This window comes from Marmota monax, unplaced genomic scaffold (assembly GCF_021218885.2).
Source record: "Marmota monax isolate L192 unplaced genomic scaffold, Marmota_monax_Labrador192_F-V1.1 WCK01_AAM20220418_F8-fsc00081, whole genome shotgun sequence".
Classification (NCBI taxonomy): domain Eukaryota; kingdom Metazoa; phylum Chordata; class Mammalia; order Rodentia; family Sciuridae; genus Marmota; species Marmota monax.
The window spans coordinates 4,967,612-4,982,653 of record NW_026695234.1 but is presented as its reverse complement, the minus strand read 5'-3'; the positions used below and the strand labels follow the sequence as shown (position 1 = coordinate 4,982,653).

Sequence of the window (15,042 nt, the reverse complement as noted above, 5' to 3'; positions counted from 1 at the left end):
TGGTGTTACAGGTTCTGTAGGTCTTAAAAAATGTAGAGTGGCATGTACCCACCTCTGTCGTATCACACAGGACATTTTCAAATCATTCCCCCACTCCTCTGACTCCTACCAACCACTGATCTTTTTTTTTTTTGGTAGCGGGGATTGAACTCAGGGGTGCTTAACTCCTGAGCCCTTTTTAAAATTTTATTATATTTAGAGACAGAGTCTCACTAAGTTGCTTGGGCCTTTGCTAATTTCCATCCTCCTGCCTCAGCCTCCTGAGCCACTGGGTTTACAGGCCCTTATCACTGCACCTGGCTCGGTACCCCACCCCTTTTTTTCTTTTTATTTTGAGACAGGTTCTCACCAAGTTGCTGAGGGCCCTGCTAAGTTGCTGAGGCTGGCTTTGCACTTGGGATCCTCCTGTTTCAGCCTCCCAGGTCTCTGGGACTACAAAGTATTTTGCCAAATACCTTTTCTAATCTATTGACATAGTCATGCAATTCTTCCCTCTAGCCTGTGGATGAATGTGTTGAATTACATTAGTTGACTTTCAAATGTTGAACCAGCCTTGCATAGGAAGGATAAATCCCAAGAGGTGGTGGTGTATTGTTCCTTTTATGAATTGTTGGATTCAATTGCCAAATAGTTTTCTTGAGGAATTTTGCTTCTATATTTGTTTTCCTTTCTTACAACATTTTGTCTAGTTTTGGTGTTGGAGTAATGCTAACTTCACAACGAGTTAGGAAATAGTTTCTCTGCCTCTGTCTTCTGGATGAGATTGTAGAGAACTTGTATAATTTCTTCCTAAAACATTTTGTAGAATTTATCTGTGGACCCATCTGGGCCTGGCCTCTTATTATTGATTCCATTTCTTTAATAGCTATAGGCCTATTCAAATACTTTCTTTTTGTTTGTGTTTTGGCAAAGTTTGTCTTTCAAAGAACTGGTCCATTTTATTTATGTTATCAAATTTGTGAGCATAGTGTTGTTCACAACATTCTTTGTTATACTTTTTTTGGTTTTGGTACCAGGGATTGAACTCAGGGGCACTCAACCACTGAGCCACATCCCCAGCCCTATTTTGTATTTTATTTAGAGACAGGGTCTCACTGAGTTGCTTAGCTCCTCGCGTTTGCTGAGGCTGGATTTGAACTCACAATCCTCCTGCCTCAGCCTCCCGAGCTGCTGGGATTACAGGTGTGTGCCACTGTACCTGGCTTTTTGCTATACTTTTAATGTCTGTGGGATCAGTGGTGATGTTCCTATTGCTTTTCTTTCTTCTTTTTTTTAAAGTGTGTGTGTGTGTGTGTGAGAGAGAGAGAGAGAGAGAGAATTTTTTAATATTTATTTTTTAGTTTTCGGCGGACACAACATCTTTGTGGTGCTGAGGATCGAAACCAGGCCACACGCATGCCAGGCGAGCGCACTACCGCTTGAGACACATCCCCAGCCCCTGCTTTTCTGACATTAGTAATTCATGCCTTTTTTTTTCACAGCTGGGCTACAGACTTTTCTTTTTCCTGGTGCTAGGGAATGAACCCAGGAGTGTTTAACCTCTGAGTCACGTCCACAGCCTTTTTCTGTTTTATCTTGAGACAATGTCTCACTGAGTTGCTTAGGGCCTCACTAAATTGCTGAGACTGGCTTTGAACTTGCCATCCTCCTGCCTCAGTCTCCTGAGTTGATTCAGGTGTGCTCCACCATGCCTGGCTTGGGCTAGAGACTTATCAGTTATAATGACGTCTTCAAGAAGCAGCTTCAGGTTTTATGGATTTTCCCTCTTGCTTCCCTGTTTTTCATGTCATTGATTTCTGCTCTATTTTTCATTATTTGTTTTCTTCTGCTTACTTGGGATTCAATTTGCTCTTTCTAGTTTTCTAAGGTGAAAGCTTAGACTATTGATTTTAGATCTTCCTTCTTTTCTAATAAATGCAGTCCGTGCTATGAATTTCCTTCAATCACTGAGTTCACTGTCTATGACAAATTTTGACAAGTTAGAGTCCACTCAAATAAATACGGTGCCACCTCCTGGGCCGTGAGAACACAATAACCCGAGTAGCCTGACTCCCTCCCTGCTGCCCTGGGCCTTTCATCTCACTTATCCACTGACTGCAATCACTCAATATGTGGCTGTGGTCAGAATATGAAAAATAGGGCCCAAGATGGTAGATGTGTGCTTAGCATGTGTGAAGCTCCAGGTTTGATCCCCAGACGATATACAATAAAAAAAAGTTTTGATTTTGCCGTAGCTCCTTCTCTAATGCTCTTACCTAGTTTATATCGTCTCAGCCTCTGGCCTGCATGAAGCTCCTTCCCCTGCAAGTTTTGTTGTTGTTGTTGTTGTTTTGTTTTAAACACTTCGTGCAAAGTAGCTCTCCTGCCCCAGGACTCAATTTTTTGTTTGTCTGTGTAAGTTCTCGTTTCATCTCATTTCATCAGAAGGATCCATTCACAAAATACAGAATTCTAGGTTGATGGGGTTTATTTATTTATTTTTTCTCTTTACACTTTAAATATTTCACTCTGCTCTCTTTTCACTGCTCGGGTTTCCAAGAATTCTGATTTAATTCTTCTTCTGGCTACACATGGTGTTTCCTTCCTCTGGCTTCTTTTGGGATTTTTCTCTTTAACTTTGAATTTGTGAGTGTGGATCTAAGAGGCCTAGGTGTAGATTTTGGGGACGTCTCTCTTACTTGGTGTCCTCTGAGCTTCCGGAATCCAGTGTTTGGTGTCTGATATTATATTGAGAGACTCTCATCATTGTTTCGAATATTTCTTCTGTCCTCTTCCCGCTTTCTTCTTCTGTTTTCCGAAATATATGATGCACCTTTTGTAGTTGTCCTACAGTGCTTGAGTATTTTTTCTGTTTCAGGCTTTTTTCTTTGTCTTTGAGTTTCAGAAGTTTCTTTCTTTCTTTTTCTTACAAAAACAATGTCTAGACCATGTAGAAGAGATAAAAGTTACTTCACCTCAATTTATAATGGCTCAATATTATTTTATCCCTCATGTTTAACTGCTCAGATCACTGAGAGACTATGGCAGCAAATAAATGAAAAGGTGAGTTTTGGAGGTTTCTGTTAACATATCCTCAAGTTCACTGATTCTCAGCCATGTCCGGTCTGATAAGCTCATCAAAGGCACTTTTCACTTGTTACAGTGTTTTTTAATTTATTGGGTTCCTTTTTGTTACTATAATGGAATACCTGAGGCAGGCTAACATTATAAAGAAAAGAGCTTTAGCTCACAGATTTGGAGGCAGAAAGTCCAAATAGCATGGTGCAGATTCTGGCAAGGGCAGTGGATGGCAGAGATTATATCACCAAACAGGAAGCCAGAGAGAAACTGGGGCCCCTCTAAGAGCACACCCTACAATTAACCTGAGAACCTCACTCTAGGTTCTACCTATAAAGTTTTCACTGCTTCAACAATGCCACCTGAACATCAAGCCTTCTGCACACGGACCCCTGGAGGGACAAAGTGTACAGCAGCACTTCCTTTATTCTTTCTTTGAATTTTCTCCGTTCTGTTATTACTGCCTAAGTGCCCTTTACGTTGTCTCCCTTCTCTACTAGAACCCTTAGCATATGGTTATCCCCAGTCCGAAAATTCCAGCACGCTGCTCTATCCAAGTCTGGTTCAGATACTTTATCAGTTTCTTCAAACTGTTTTTGCCTTTTATTAGGCCTTGTTATATATTTACTTATTTATTTAGGTGCTGAGGATTGAACATAAGACCTTGTGCATACGAAGCAAGTGCTTTACCACTGACCCACGTCCCCAGCCCTGCCTTGGCATTTTTCATTTCTTTCTCCCTGAGCCCCCTCCGTCCTTTCTCATTTCTTTCTTTCTTCTTCTTCTTTTCTTTTTTAAATTTAGAACATTATATTTCTACATGGTGTCTGGGTTCCTTTCGACACAATTATACAGACAAGGAATTCGATTCCAATTCCCATTAGCCCTCTCGTTTCCTCCCCTCCTCCCTCTGCCCTGCCCAGGATTTTTTTGTTGAAAGCTAGACATGACTAGCTCTCCGTACCTGCCAGTCTGCCCCTCCAGTGTTGGAGAGCAGCGGCTTGCCCGTGACCTTGATTCTCTGGCAGATCTAAGAAATTGTCGATTTTCTGTTGTTCAGTGTTTACCTGTTTTGATGGAGTGACCCTCCCGTGCCAGACCAGAAACAAGGCGCCCCACCGGGTTCTTCCTCCGGCTCTGTCTTTCTTCCCATCAGTATTCTTTATGTGATGTGAGTTGCCATCTTTCTGTCGTTTATTTCTTCAAGTCCTAGAGTCTCCAACACTGGGACAACATCCTGTGGTGGAAATCTCGGTCCTTGTCCCGGGTGCTGGTCCAATAATAACACCATTTTGAGAAAAGGGAGAAAGAAAGTTGATTGCTTTGCTAGCAAAGGTGAACCACGGGGCACTCCTGTCCCAGAGGCTGTGAGGGGGCTTTTGTAGAGGTGACTCAAAGGCTGCATTTCACATGCTCTCTGTTGGAGTTGGGAATTCACGTGTTAATTTGGGAAATAGCCATTTCTGAGGTCTTCTGGTACCATCCCCAAAGTCTGGATTACTTCTTTCCTGCGGTGGGTGAGTCCTCAAAGGACAGATAACCCAGCCTAGGGTGGGGAAGAAAGGTAATTCCGTTTCTTCTGAGATCAGGAAGGGGGAGAGATCAGGAAAGAGCAGGGAAAGAGGAAGAGAGAGAAACACATCATTTTAAAAATCACTTGCAGTGGCAGAGCAGCAGGGCTATGTTCAAAGCATAAAGTGGACCGTGGTTACAATCCCAGACAGTTTCTATTGCCTGAGTGAATGTGTTTTGCTGTGTATCATTCTTTCCCGTTTCTTGACATGTATCCCAGATTTTTGTTTGTTTTTGTTAGAAAATAGACATTTGAGGCCTTGCATGGTGGTGCATGCCTATAATCCTAGTGACTCAGGAGGCTGAGGCAGGAGGATCACAGGACGGCAGCCTTGGCAACTTAGCAAGGCCCTGAGAAACTGATGTGACTCCATTTTTGAGAAACCAGCCTCTACCTCAGAGCAGGGCCAGTCCAAAGGGGGGCAGGGGATGACCCTTGTCCTTGGAAAACCTGTTCCTAGGCACATAAGCTACCCTGCTGAGTCATTCATCTGTACTAGATGTCCATGACTCAGCTAATGCAAGTTCCAGAAAAGACCAAAAGAATGCTTGAGGCCTGATTCGGACCATAGCGACAACCAATCAGAGTGAGACAGGGAAAATATCTGAAATGCCCGGTGACCCTCCCAGTAGTTTCGGTGATTGATAATATGATTAGGCAACCCTGCAGTTTAGCATATACACTCTCGCAACCTCTTGCTGCCTAAACCAATCATTTCAAATGTATCCACCACTTAAACTAACCAATCACCCCTTCCTGACTTGTTCCCGCCAGTGAATGTACTAATCAATGTTAAGAGTTGTTGTTTGATTTTCCCGTAGTATGAAATGATTTGCTGTGTGATGTTGTGACGCATAGAGTATCCCCCCAAAACCTATAAATCCTCACTGAACTAAGGATCAGGACTCACTCTCGGGACCGCTGCGTAGGAAACGGTTGTGAGTCCAGGCTCCAGCTTGCAATAAAGACTCTTGTGTGATTGCATCAGATTCGGCTCCTGGAGATCTATTGGGGTCCCACGAATCTGGCACGTCAGCCCTAAGCAACTTAGAGAGACTCTGTCTCAAAGTAAAAATATAAAAAGGGCTGGGAATGTTGCTCAGGGGTAAAGCCCCTCTGGGTTCAATCCCCAGTACCAAAGGAAAAAAATAGGCATTGTAGGTTATATATTGTAGCAATCTGTGCATTTCCTCTTCCTTGAGTTCATTATTATTTGTTCACCTATGTGTGGACTGTCTGACTGGATTATAACAGTCCCCTATGTGTTGTAGGCACCTACCTGAGGTGTTAAGGCCATGGTGTGACTCCTTGGAGGGGCCAGAGCTTTGGGTGTGCCTAGTCACTCCAAGGTCTGGGCAGGGCTCTCTCCCTGAGCACACCCAGCAATTAAGCTCCACTAATTGCAAGCCAATTGTTCAACTGTCTTCAACAAGACTCAGGAATATAAATTGATTTGAGAGAGGAATCCATTACGGTCTGGAATCCTTTGAAGACAGAGTCAGATATTCATTCTGACAGCATCTCCCCTGCCCTCCTCCCCAGCCCCGGGTCCCTGTGGCCTGGGCCAGGCTGGGTGTTTTTCAGTATTGGTAAGCATTTACAAATAAGCAGAACAATAATGTAAGTGTGTGGAAGAACGGACTGTGTGGGGCATGGGGCTGGGGTTCACAGGTGGCGGGGTGGTGTCTTCTCTACCCTGCAGGATTAACACCCCTTCAAAGATTCCAGAAGGGCCCCAGCCCCACCACCTGGCCTCCAGGCCACTGCCCTGCCCCCTGCACTGTGAACAGAGCAGGCTGGGAGATGGGGCAGAGGAGGAAGTGCAGCAGGCAGGGGCAGTGGTGAGGCCACCCTGCTAGTCCCTGGTCACCACGGCAGGAAGCTGAGCAGGAGGTGGAACAGAAGGGCAGCCCCCAGGCAGGGGGGCACCTGAGGAGTCATCTGGGTCCCCGAGGTCAGCCGGTCACCATAGTGGTCCAGGAGCATCAGGGCCATTCCATTGGTCCAGCCAAACCCCTCCTGGAGACAGGCAAGGCCTGTGGGGCCAGATCTCGGGGGAGCCCAAGCCTCTGTTTTGAGGGTGTGGGATTCCCTACCCCAGGAGCTCTGTCCCGCCCATCCCCAGGGGTACCAAGGAGCACCAGTCAGGTCCTCCCTGTGGGCCCCCAGACAGGGCACACTGGGGCCCAGAGGGTCAAGTCGGTTCTTGTGGACAGTGGAGCCCAGGAGTTGTAAGGTGTTGCCAGCTCAGCCCTGGCCTGCTCACCTGAACTTCATACTCCCCTCCTCCACCTGGCTGTCCACCATTGCTGATGTCATACTGGGGACAAGAGGGCAAGCTGTAGGTCAGGAGCTGTCCCCAAGCCACCACTCCAGCCCCAGGCAACCAGCCTTGGAGCCCTTGGGAGATGCTCTGGCCTGAAGCTCTGGCCCCTGCAGTGCCTGGCAGTGGCCACTGGGCGCCGCCACTGTCCTGGCTGCACAGTCCAGGGTCTGCCAAGCCTGACTCTTCCCCACCTCACCTGGGGGAGGAAGGTGAGGGACATCAAAGTTGGTTCGGATCCAATTCTGGGCCAGTTGAAAAGTCACTTCCTTGGTCCGAGGCGAAGAGGACTTGGCCAAGCCTAGACTCCACCCCAAGCAGAACCTGAATCTTCAGAGCCCCCTTCCCTGGCACAACAGAAGCCTGAATCTTACTGTCCCACAGAGGGAATGAGGCCTGGCTGGGTCCTGAGACCTCTTGAACCAGAGGCCACCCTGCACTTTACCCAGGGCTGAGGTTTGGAGGGAGAGGAGGGCTGGTTATACTGGACAGGGGGGAGGATGTGTTAGCTGCGGGGCAGAGAGAACAGAGAAAGGACCAGGGGTCCCGCATCCTTAAGTCACCTCCCCAGTCCCGGAGCAGCTGGGGTCCACCTTGGCACAGATCCCCTTCCCACCTGCCTACCTCTGATGACCAGATCCTGCAGGGGGGCCCAGGCATTGGGGAAATCCCACTGCTGGCCTGTGTTCCGGAGAGAGGTTGGAATCCCATGCTGGTAGGTTAGGACCTGGCTGTCCTAGAAGGTTCCAGACATTGCTGGGACTGTGGGTGGAGCCTGGGCAGGGAGCCAGGATGCTGGGCCCTCAGGGAGCAGAGGGGCCCTTCCTCCCCTCCTCTTCTTGGCTCACTGCTGTCCCCTGGTGGCCTGAGTGGGACCCGCAGGCAGGACAGGCACAGACAGCAGTGGGTAGGTGGCTGGCCTGCCAGGTCCCTGCTCAGTGAGTAGAGGGCAGTCCTGTCTCCAGGGGCTCAGAGCGGCCAGCTGTCCCTCACCTCCAGGTATTTCAGAGCCTTGTCCACGGTGGCAGGGTCAGAGAAGCAGCCGGCCCAGAGCGGGGCGAGGTTGGAAGGGTAAAACTCCAGGTTCTTGCCCTTCTCTGTGTCGTAGTCGAACCAGGCGCCTTTCTGCTCATCCCACAGGAGGGCATTGAGGGCGGCCAAGCGCTGGGCCCGCAAGTTTCTGTACCTTTCAGCCTGGGAGTCGTTCCCTGGTGGTGGCATTGCATTTGGACTGAACAAGCAGAGACCTGCCCTTGGGTCCTAAGGAAAGAGCTTCTGAGGTCTGAAGTGGAATATCTGCCTCTAACCCCTCGTTTCAACCAAACAGCCTCCCCAGCCTCCTCAGGCCAACCTAGACTGCGGCCACCTCCAGGCTACCGAGTGCTGCCCCCTGTGCCACGTGGCCAACTCGCTCCCCACTGGCTCTCCCCTGCCTGAGCTCCTGGGCCAGGCCTCTCCACCAGGGATGGGACTCGTGCCCTGTGTGTGGGGAACTTCCTCCCCTTTCTCTGAGGCTAAGAGAAGCCAGCAGTTTGCCCAAGTTCACCCAGGCCCTGGCCCTCCCTGGCACTGAGAGCTGTTCAGCATGTTTGTGCTGGCACAGCCCCTTCCTCCCTGACCTGAAAACACCTGCACCCTCTTCTGCTGGTTCCTCAGAATCGCTGAACCTCCCACACTAGAGCCGGCAGGAATGGCAGAGAGGACCTGATGTGCAAGCCCCGGCGGCTCCTGCCCTTGCTGTTCCCGGGACACATTCCTCCATATCTACCACACCTGGGGAAAGCGTAGGGGTTTCCTTCCCTCTTGGCCAGACACTGTGGTGGAGGCTGGCCCCTTGGATCTGGCTTGTTGGTGACAGCTGTGATGTGAGGATAAGGGGACACGGGGGGACACAGCCTCTCAGTCACTGCCGGGTGGTCACCTGCCCAGTGCCAAGCTGGGTGGTCAGCCTTCTACTCAGAATCCAGTTGAGCCAGGTCCTCAAGGGCCAGTAGCAGGGGGTTGAGGACACCAAGGCTTGGCCTGATCAGGCCCTGACCACCTGGACGAGCAGCCGCAGACCTGGAGCAGAGCCTGGCCACTGCCTGCTGCTGCCAGGGCTGTGGCATGTGGCGCTGCGGACCCTGGAGTGCTGGGGAACTTGGAGCCAGGCAGTGTCCTGGGCAGGGCCAGGCCCGCTGATGTGATGTTCCCAGGGACTGGAGAAGGCCTGGTGTGTCGGTGTGCGTGTGAACACGTTTGTGTGTGTTTGTTGGGAGGTCTTAAAAGTCTAGTGACAAACATGGCTGAGAGAAGGAGGGTCCTCCTCCCAGACATGGCAGTGAGCTCAACAGAAAACACTCAGCCAACCAGCCTCTCTGAAGTCCTCACTGCTACTGCTCAAGACAAAGCCTGATTGTTCCAGATACTGTCTTTCCCTTCACGCTCCACAACTGATCACCAACAAGTTCAATCTTCAAAATAAATCCCCTTATCGAACCACTCAGCACCATTCCAGGCTACCCCTGGAGACAAACCAGGGTCTCCTCTTTCTGGGAGCCCCCTCCTCCTTACACTCAGCCTGTTCTCACCTCTATCCTGGCCACAAGAAACTTCTTCCTGATCCTTGAAAGGTGCCTCAGGGCCTCTGCATGCAGTTTTTATGCCTGGATTGTCCCCTCCCTGATCCAATCAGGGACCGTTCCTTCCACTATTCTGCTCCCCAGAGACACCCCCTTCCTCTTGTCCAACACCCTCTGTTCACCCTGAGCAGTTCCTCAGCTGCATTCACTGTGACTTGTGCCTCTCTCCCTATCTAACTTCCATTCATGCTCTTCTTGCAAGAGCTAGTGAGGTGATCAGGGTGGGCGAAGACAGCTCCGCAAGTCCACCTGGAATGAAGAGTGGTTGGCGCCCTGCTTGCAGGAGGCAGGATGGGCTCACTTTGTAGTTGGCGATGTAAACCAAGACTCAGGAGGGAGGTCTGACTTGCCCTGGGGCAGAGAGAGAGAATATCAGGTCAGGGCCTACCCAGGAGTTCTGGAGGCCTTAGGCCCCCTCTCACACCCAGGCTGGGGACACTGGGCAGAATGTTTGCTAGAACAGTCCTGTGGTTCAAGGAGCGACTTGGAGGGCAGGCTCTGGTCAGCAGCTCCTGGACTGTGCACAGGCCATTCTCAGGCAGCTTCACCTCGTCCCAGGTCTGGGGGCTCCATGCTGAACACTGTGCCAACTGTGCAGGGAAACGGGGCCCCAGGCTCCTTCAGGCTAAGGCTGCATCTTACAGAGAACCTCCCAGGGGTGTAGGGCAGACTTGCCCAAAGATGGTGACTTGGCAGCAGAAGCAGGCCAGGATGCCTGATGGCAGAGCCTCCTAGAATTAGGGCAAAGAGTCAGGGGCCTGTAGTGAGGGGGCTGGACATGGGGCTTGCTCCTCTGCAGCTTGACCCCTGGCCTGTGTACTGCTGCCCTCTCCTCCCAGGGCAGAGCCTCCCACTTGGCCAAGATCTGGTACAAGACAAGGAAGGCTCAGCTCCCCTCCCCCTACTCCTTCACTCAAACCACAGCCACCAGGGCTGGGGTGGAGCTCAGTGGCAGAATGCTTGCCTAGCATGTGTGAGGCCCTGGGTTCAATCCCCAGGACCACAAAAAAAAAAAAAAAATAAAACTCATCTACAGTCAAACCACAGCCGCCACCTGTGGATCAACAAGGCCTCTCTCTCTCTTTTAAATTTAACCCCCAATTGCCCAAAAGATGTGCACCTGAAAGATGTGCATGACTGGGGCTGGAGTTGAGTCACTGCTCCTGCACACACCGGGGACTCTGAGCGCTCACCCTCAGCGTCTGCACGCTTCTGCATTTCAGCACATGGCAGCAAATTTTGAAGCAAGGGTGTAGAGTGCGCCTCTGGGCCTGGTGCTGGTGAGCTGCAGCTGCCTGCAGCCGCCTCTGCCCACCAACAGCACCAGCCCGACCTCTTGTTCTCACTTCAACCACTGTGGCTTCCTCTCTCCCCGTGGGAACAGGGCAGGGGGTCAGGGGCACCCACCACGCTTGGGCTCCTGGGCTTCTCTCTGCCAGCCGGGGAGTCCCACTGCCGCTGCCTATGTCAGCAAAGTCAGATGCCACCGGTGACCCCAATTCAAGTCACGTGTTCTCCTGCGTTTTCCCTGCAATCCCCAGGGTTCATAGATCCCTACAAGAGACGTTTTAAATCAGAACTGCATCCCAGGAGACCGGATTGAAGCCTCAGCTACCGCACCACAGGCCGTGTGCCCTCGGGCAAGTCCCAGCTCCTTTTCAGGTCATTTACTATGAATTGAAGGCTTTGCTCTTTATCTGTGGGTGAAACTCAAATTCCAAGTTGTCAGTGAACAGTTTGCAGATAAGGAAGCCAGCAGCCGGATGGCTCTGAGAGGTAGGGTGTGCTCAGCGTGACTGAGACTGGAGTGACCTGGACATACAATGCTGTGTCATGAGGGGCTCAGCCACAGGGCATGGTTGCTGTTGGGCATGTGGATTTCTTATTTAAAAAAGTTCCTGGGGGGGGGGGGGGTTGTGGCTCAGGGGTAGAGCGCTTGCCTTGCATGTCTGAGGCACTAGGTTCGATCCTCACCAACACATAAAAATGAATAAATAAAGATATTATATCCGTCTACAACTAATATATATATATATATATATATAGATATAGATATATATAGATATATATAGATATATATAGATATATATAGATATATATAGATATATATAGATATATATAGATATGTTCCTGATTTGTTGAGGGTGGGTGGGAAAGGTGGAAATGCATATTTCTAAGTGTTATCTTCTCAATTTTCAATGTCTCAATGTCTCAAATTCTAACCGTAAATCTGAGAGCAATTGCTGTGTGTATGGTGGTGGTGGTATACGTATTTAAGAGGGGGCATGATCACCAGAGGGTTCTGTGTGTAGGATCCTCTCCTCCCACAGTGCTCAGGGCTCTGTCCTAGAACCCAGCCTGAGCCTGGAATTTATTTATTTATTATTTATTTTTAATTGTAGATGGACACAATATATTTTATTTATTTATTTTTATGAGGTGCTGAGGATGGATCCCAGTGCCTCACACTGGGTGCTAGGCAAGCGCTCTGCTGCTGAGCTACAGCCCCAGCCCCTGAGCCTGGAATGTTGACTGAATCATTGGTGTCCCCCTTAAATCAATGTGCTGTGTGTATACTGATATCCTTAATAGATAGACATCTCTTACAAATTTAAAAGGAAAGAAAAATAGTGCTTTCACACAGAAATAGTGTACAGAATACATATGACCCGTCAATAAACATAAGTTGTATTCATTCTTCTCTAGATGTGGACTAGGCCTCGGCCCCAGGACCCAGCTGCTGGCCACCCCCTGGGTTGCCCGTGCCCTGATTCTCTAAGGCTCACCCTGATCTTCCCAGTCTTTTACATATTTATAAGCAGAAACAGCATTGATGGGAAAAACAGCACTTCAAACTATTTATTCAGCTTTGACTTTGAGGTGGCATTGCAGGCTGGGAAGAGAAGGACTGAGACATCCCCACTCCAGGCTAGGATCAGGGCTTTGTTATCGAGCCTAAGGGGTCAGCTTTCCTTCTCCTAGTAACACGACCTGATCCCAAAGTACACTCCTGTCACCAATGGTGCTGGGATTTACTGGCCCGGCACCCTTTGACAACATCTTGGGTGTGTCTCATTGCCCTCTGATCCTACGTATTTCTTTAAGGAAGAGCTACCTCTGTCTGGAAAACCTAAATAAACTCTCTAACTTTGCTTAAAAATTACTGATTTTGAAGTTACACAACTTGGCAATCAATACATTATTAGTCTCCCACTAGTTTTGCTGTTGGTAACACCTCTGATGTGTCTGTAATGATGGTAACAGTTGCCTAGGCTACTCTCCAGGGACCTGAAGGCCCCTTCCCTTTCTTCCTTTCTTCCTTCCTTCCTTTCTTTCTTTCACCAGGGATTAACCCCAGGGCACTTAACCATTGAGACATATTCCAGCCCTTTTTTCATATTGTATTTAGAGACAGGGTCTTGATGAGTTGCTTAGGGCCTTGCTAAGTTGCTGAGGCTGGCTCTGAACCTATGATTCTCCTGCCTCAGCCTCCCAAGCCAATGGGATTATGAGCATGTGCTACTGCACCTGGCCTGAAGGCCACTTTTGCTGAAAACGCACTCTTCACTTGGCCTGCAGACGTGGTTTGGGGGCTGGAACGGGAAGAAATGGCTTGGCATCTCTACCTTCATATTGTGTCTGTCTGCTTTGCTGCCTTAGCCTTTGGTCAGATTCTATTCAGCACGTGGACATGTGGAACATTTGAGAAATGCGCTGTCCAAAACTATAATACAGGGTTAACTTGACCTAGACTTGCCTAGTCTCCCTAGCCTGTCACCCCTTAAGGTTAAAGACACCTTCTAGCTGCTACAGAAGGAATGAAAAGAGGTGGCACCTGAGTTCCTGAAAGATCTCCACCTATTCCCAGAAAAGACATGAATATTCCCCCAGTCCTTAGCCTCTGTCTCTCCTACCTTGTTCCTGTCCTATGTCTCTAACCCCTCAACCCTGTAGTAGAGAAGCTGATTTGTGAGCTGAGATTCCTCTTCTCCATTCTTTGGCTACTGAACAGAGCCTTTCTTTCTCCTTAGCACTTGTACTTTGGACATTGGTTTTCCACAGGATGAGCAAGAGGAAGTCCCTTTTGCTTTCCCTGGAGAGGGTTCAGAGAAAGCTCCTTAAAGGAGATTCATCTGGTCCAGGTGCAGTGCACATGCCTGTAATCCCAGTGATTTGGGAGGCTGAGGCAAGAGGATCACAAGTTTGAGGACAGCCTCTGCAACTTAAGCCCTAACCAACTTAGTGAGACTCTGTCTCAAATTTTGAAAATAAATAAATAAACAAAAGAGCTGAGGCTGTAACTCAGTGCAAAAATGTCCCTGGTTTCAATCCCCCGTATTAAAAAAAAAAAAAAAAAAAAGATTCACCTGACTTGGTGTTCCTCACCTTTTACCCCTCCCCCTTCTTCCTGCCTGAAGGACAGATGAAATGTTCTGGAGCTGCAGAAGCCACCTTGCAATCAGGAGGCAATGGACAGCTGCAAGCTTCAGCAGAGCAGGAAGGTGGAAACAGACTGACTGGGCCCTTATGGTCTCTGTGAGTCACCAGAGCCCTGGGATCCTGTTATATGAGACAGACAAACCCCTTGGTTGTTTTCAGACTGCTCTGGTGTTATGGCTGAAGGGAGTTTCTAACAGAACAGCTCTTGTTCTCTTCTCCAGGTGGCTTCGGGCCAAGACATGTTCCTCCATCCCCACGACATTTTCAGCCAGATTCCAATGTCCCAGTACTGTTGTGCTCCTGGCTGCCTGTCCTAACCCCAGCCCAGCTCTAGGGGTGTAAGAAGGAGGAAAAAGGAGGGAGAGGATACCCTCTAGCACACAACCAACAAAAGCCTAATATCCCTACTCACATGGATCCAAATATCCCTGCAGCAGGTGGTGCTGAGCATGCGCATTGGCTGCCTCCCAGTTTGCCCCAACACAGAGGAAAGCAGTTCCAGACACCTGACCTTATTGGCACTCTTGGGCAACCAGCTCCTGGGAGCTCTGGAGGGGTAGTGAGGCTGGGGCTGTCTGGCCACCCACTTCCAGCTCTGGGTGCTGGTGATGCTCAACTTCACGACCCCACAGAGACCCCAGTGATCTGTTAAACTGCCACACAGTCTTACGCATCTTCCTGCGCCAGGCGATATATAGCTCATGACGAAATCACTTGGAAATTTTAACAACAAGTTCATCAGGCAGCATGCTTTGGCCCCATTTGGACAGGAGGGGAAAGGGCATGGATGGCCAATGGCTCGCCTTGGGACGTGGACAGCTGCATCTGGCTGGAGGATGGGTCCGCAGCGTCTGGGGTTGGGCTCTCGCTGAACCCCGGAGCCCTGCTGGGAAGCCGCGAGCTGTTCATCTCTTAGAATAGTTGCGCACCTGCAGATAAGCAGTTTCTGTTGTGGTGAGAAATAGTGAAAAAAACTAAATAAAAAAGCAGAAAAGGACAAGCTCATCCTCACAGACAATTCTCTGCTG

The 15,042-nt window shown here is 49.4% G+C and overlaps 1 protein-coding gene and 1 non-coding gene across 8 annotated transcripts; both read right to left on the bottom strand.

Moving 5' to 3' along the window:
• Positions 1–2,449: 2,449 nt before the first annotated feature.
• On the bottom strand, positions 2,450–8,205 carry LOC124088960 (trehalase-like). 7 transcript variants are annotated; one of them, XR_006850529.2, is made up of 7 exons: positions 7,947–8,205; positions 7,578–7,689; positions 7,153–7,300; positions 6,897–6,950; positions 5,541–6,649; positions 4,125–4,603; positions 2,450–2,920 (listed from the first exon to the last, which is right to left on the bottom strand). XR_006850529.2 is itself a non-coding variant. In XM_058577149.1 (4 exons), exons 1-3 carry the CDS (start codon positions 8,172–8,174, stop codon positions 4,464–4,466), a joined length of 513 nt encoding a protein of 170 aa, XP_058433132.1. In that variant the 5' UTR covers positions 8,175–8,204; the 3' UTR covers positions 2,450–2,920; positions 4,125–4,463. The 7 variants fall into 7 exon arrangements, 4 of the variants coding, with proteins under 4 accessions (XP_058433132.1, XP_058433133.1, XP_058433134.1 ...); XR_009226180.1 differs by having other exon boundaries at positions 7,153–7,254; XR_009226181.1 differs by lacking the exon at positions 7,153–7,300 and having other exon boundaries at positions 7,947–8,204.
• On the bottom strand, positions 2,915–3,042 carry LOC124088966 (small nucleolar RNA SNORA20). The gene has a single exon (XR_006850534.1). It is a non-coding gene; the product is annotated as a small nucleolar RNA SNORA20 (small nucleolar RNA).
• Positions 8,206–15,042: the final 6,837 nt, after the last annotated feature.

Bases quoted from the DNA above. Each gene is read 5' to 3' on its own strand.
- LOC124088960 (XM_058577149.1), bottom strand. From the start codon at position 8,174: ATGCCACCACCAGGGAACGACTCCCAGGCTGAAAGGTACAGAAACTTG. The intron at 7,690-7,946 runs GTGAGGGACAGC...GGAACCTTCTAG, and splicing joins AGGCTCTGAAATACCTGGAG to GACAGCCAGGTCCTAACCTA. The intron at 4,637-7,577 runs GTAGGCAGGTGG...TCCTGATCTCAG, and splicing joins GCAGGATCTGGTCATCAGAG to AAGAAACGGAATTACCTTTC.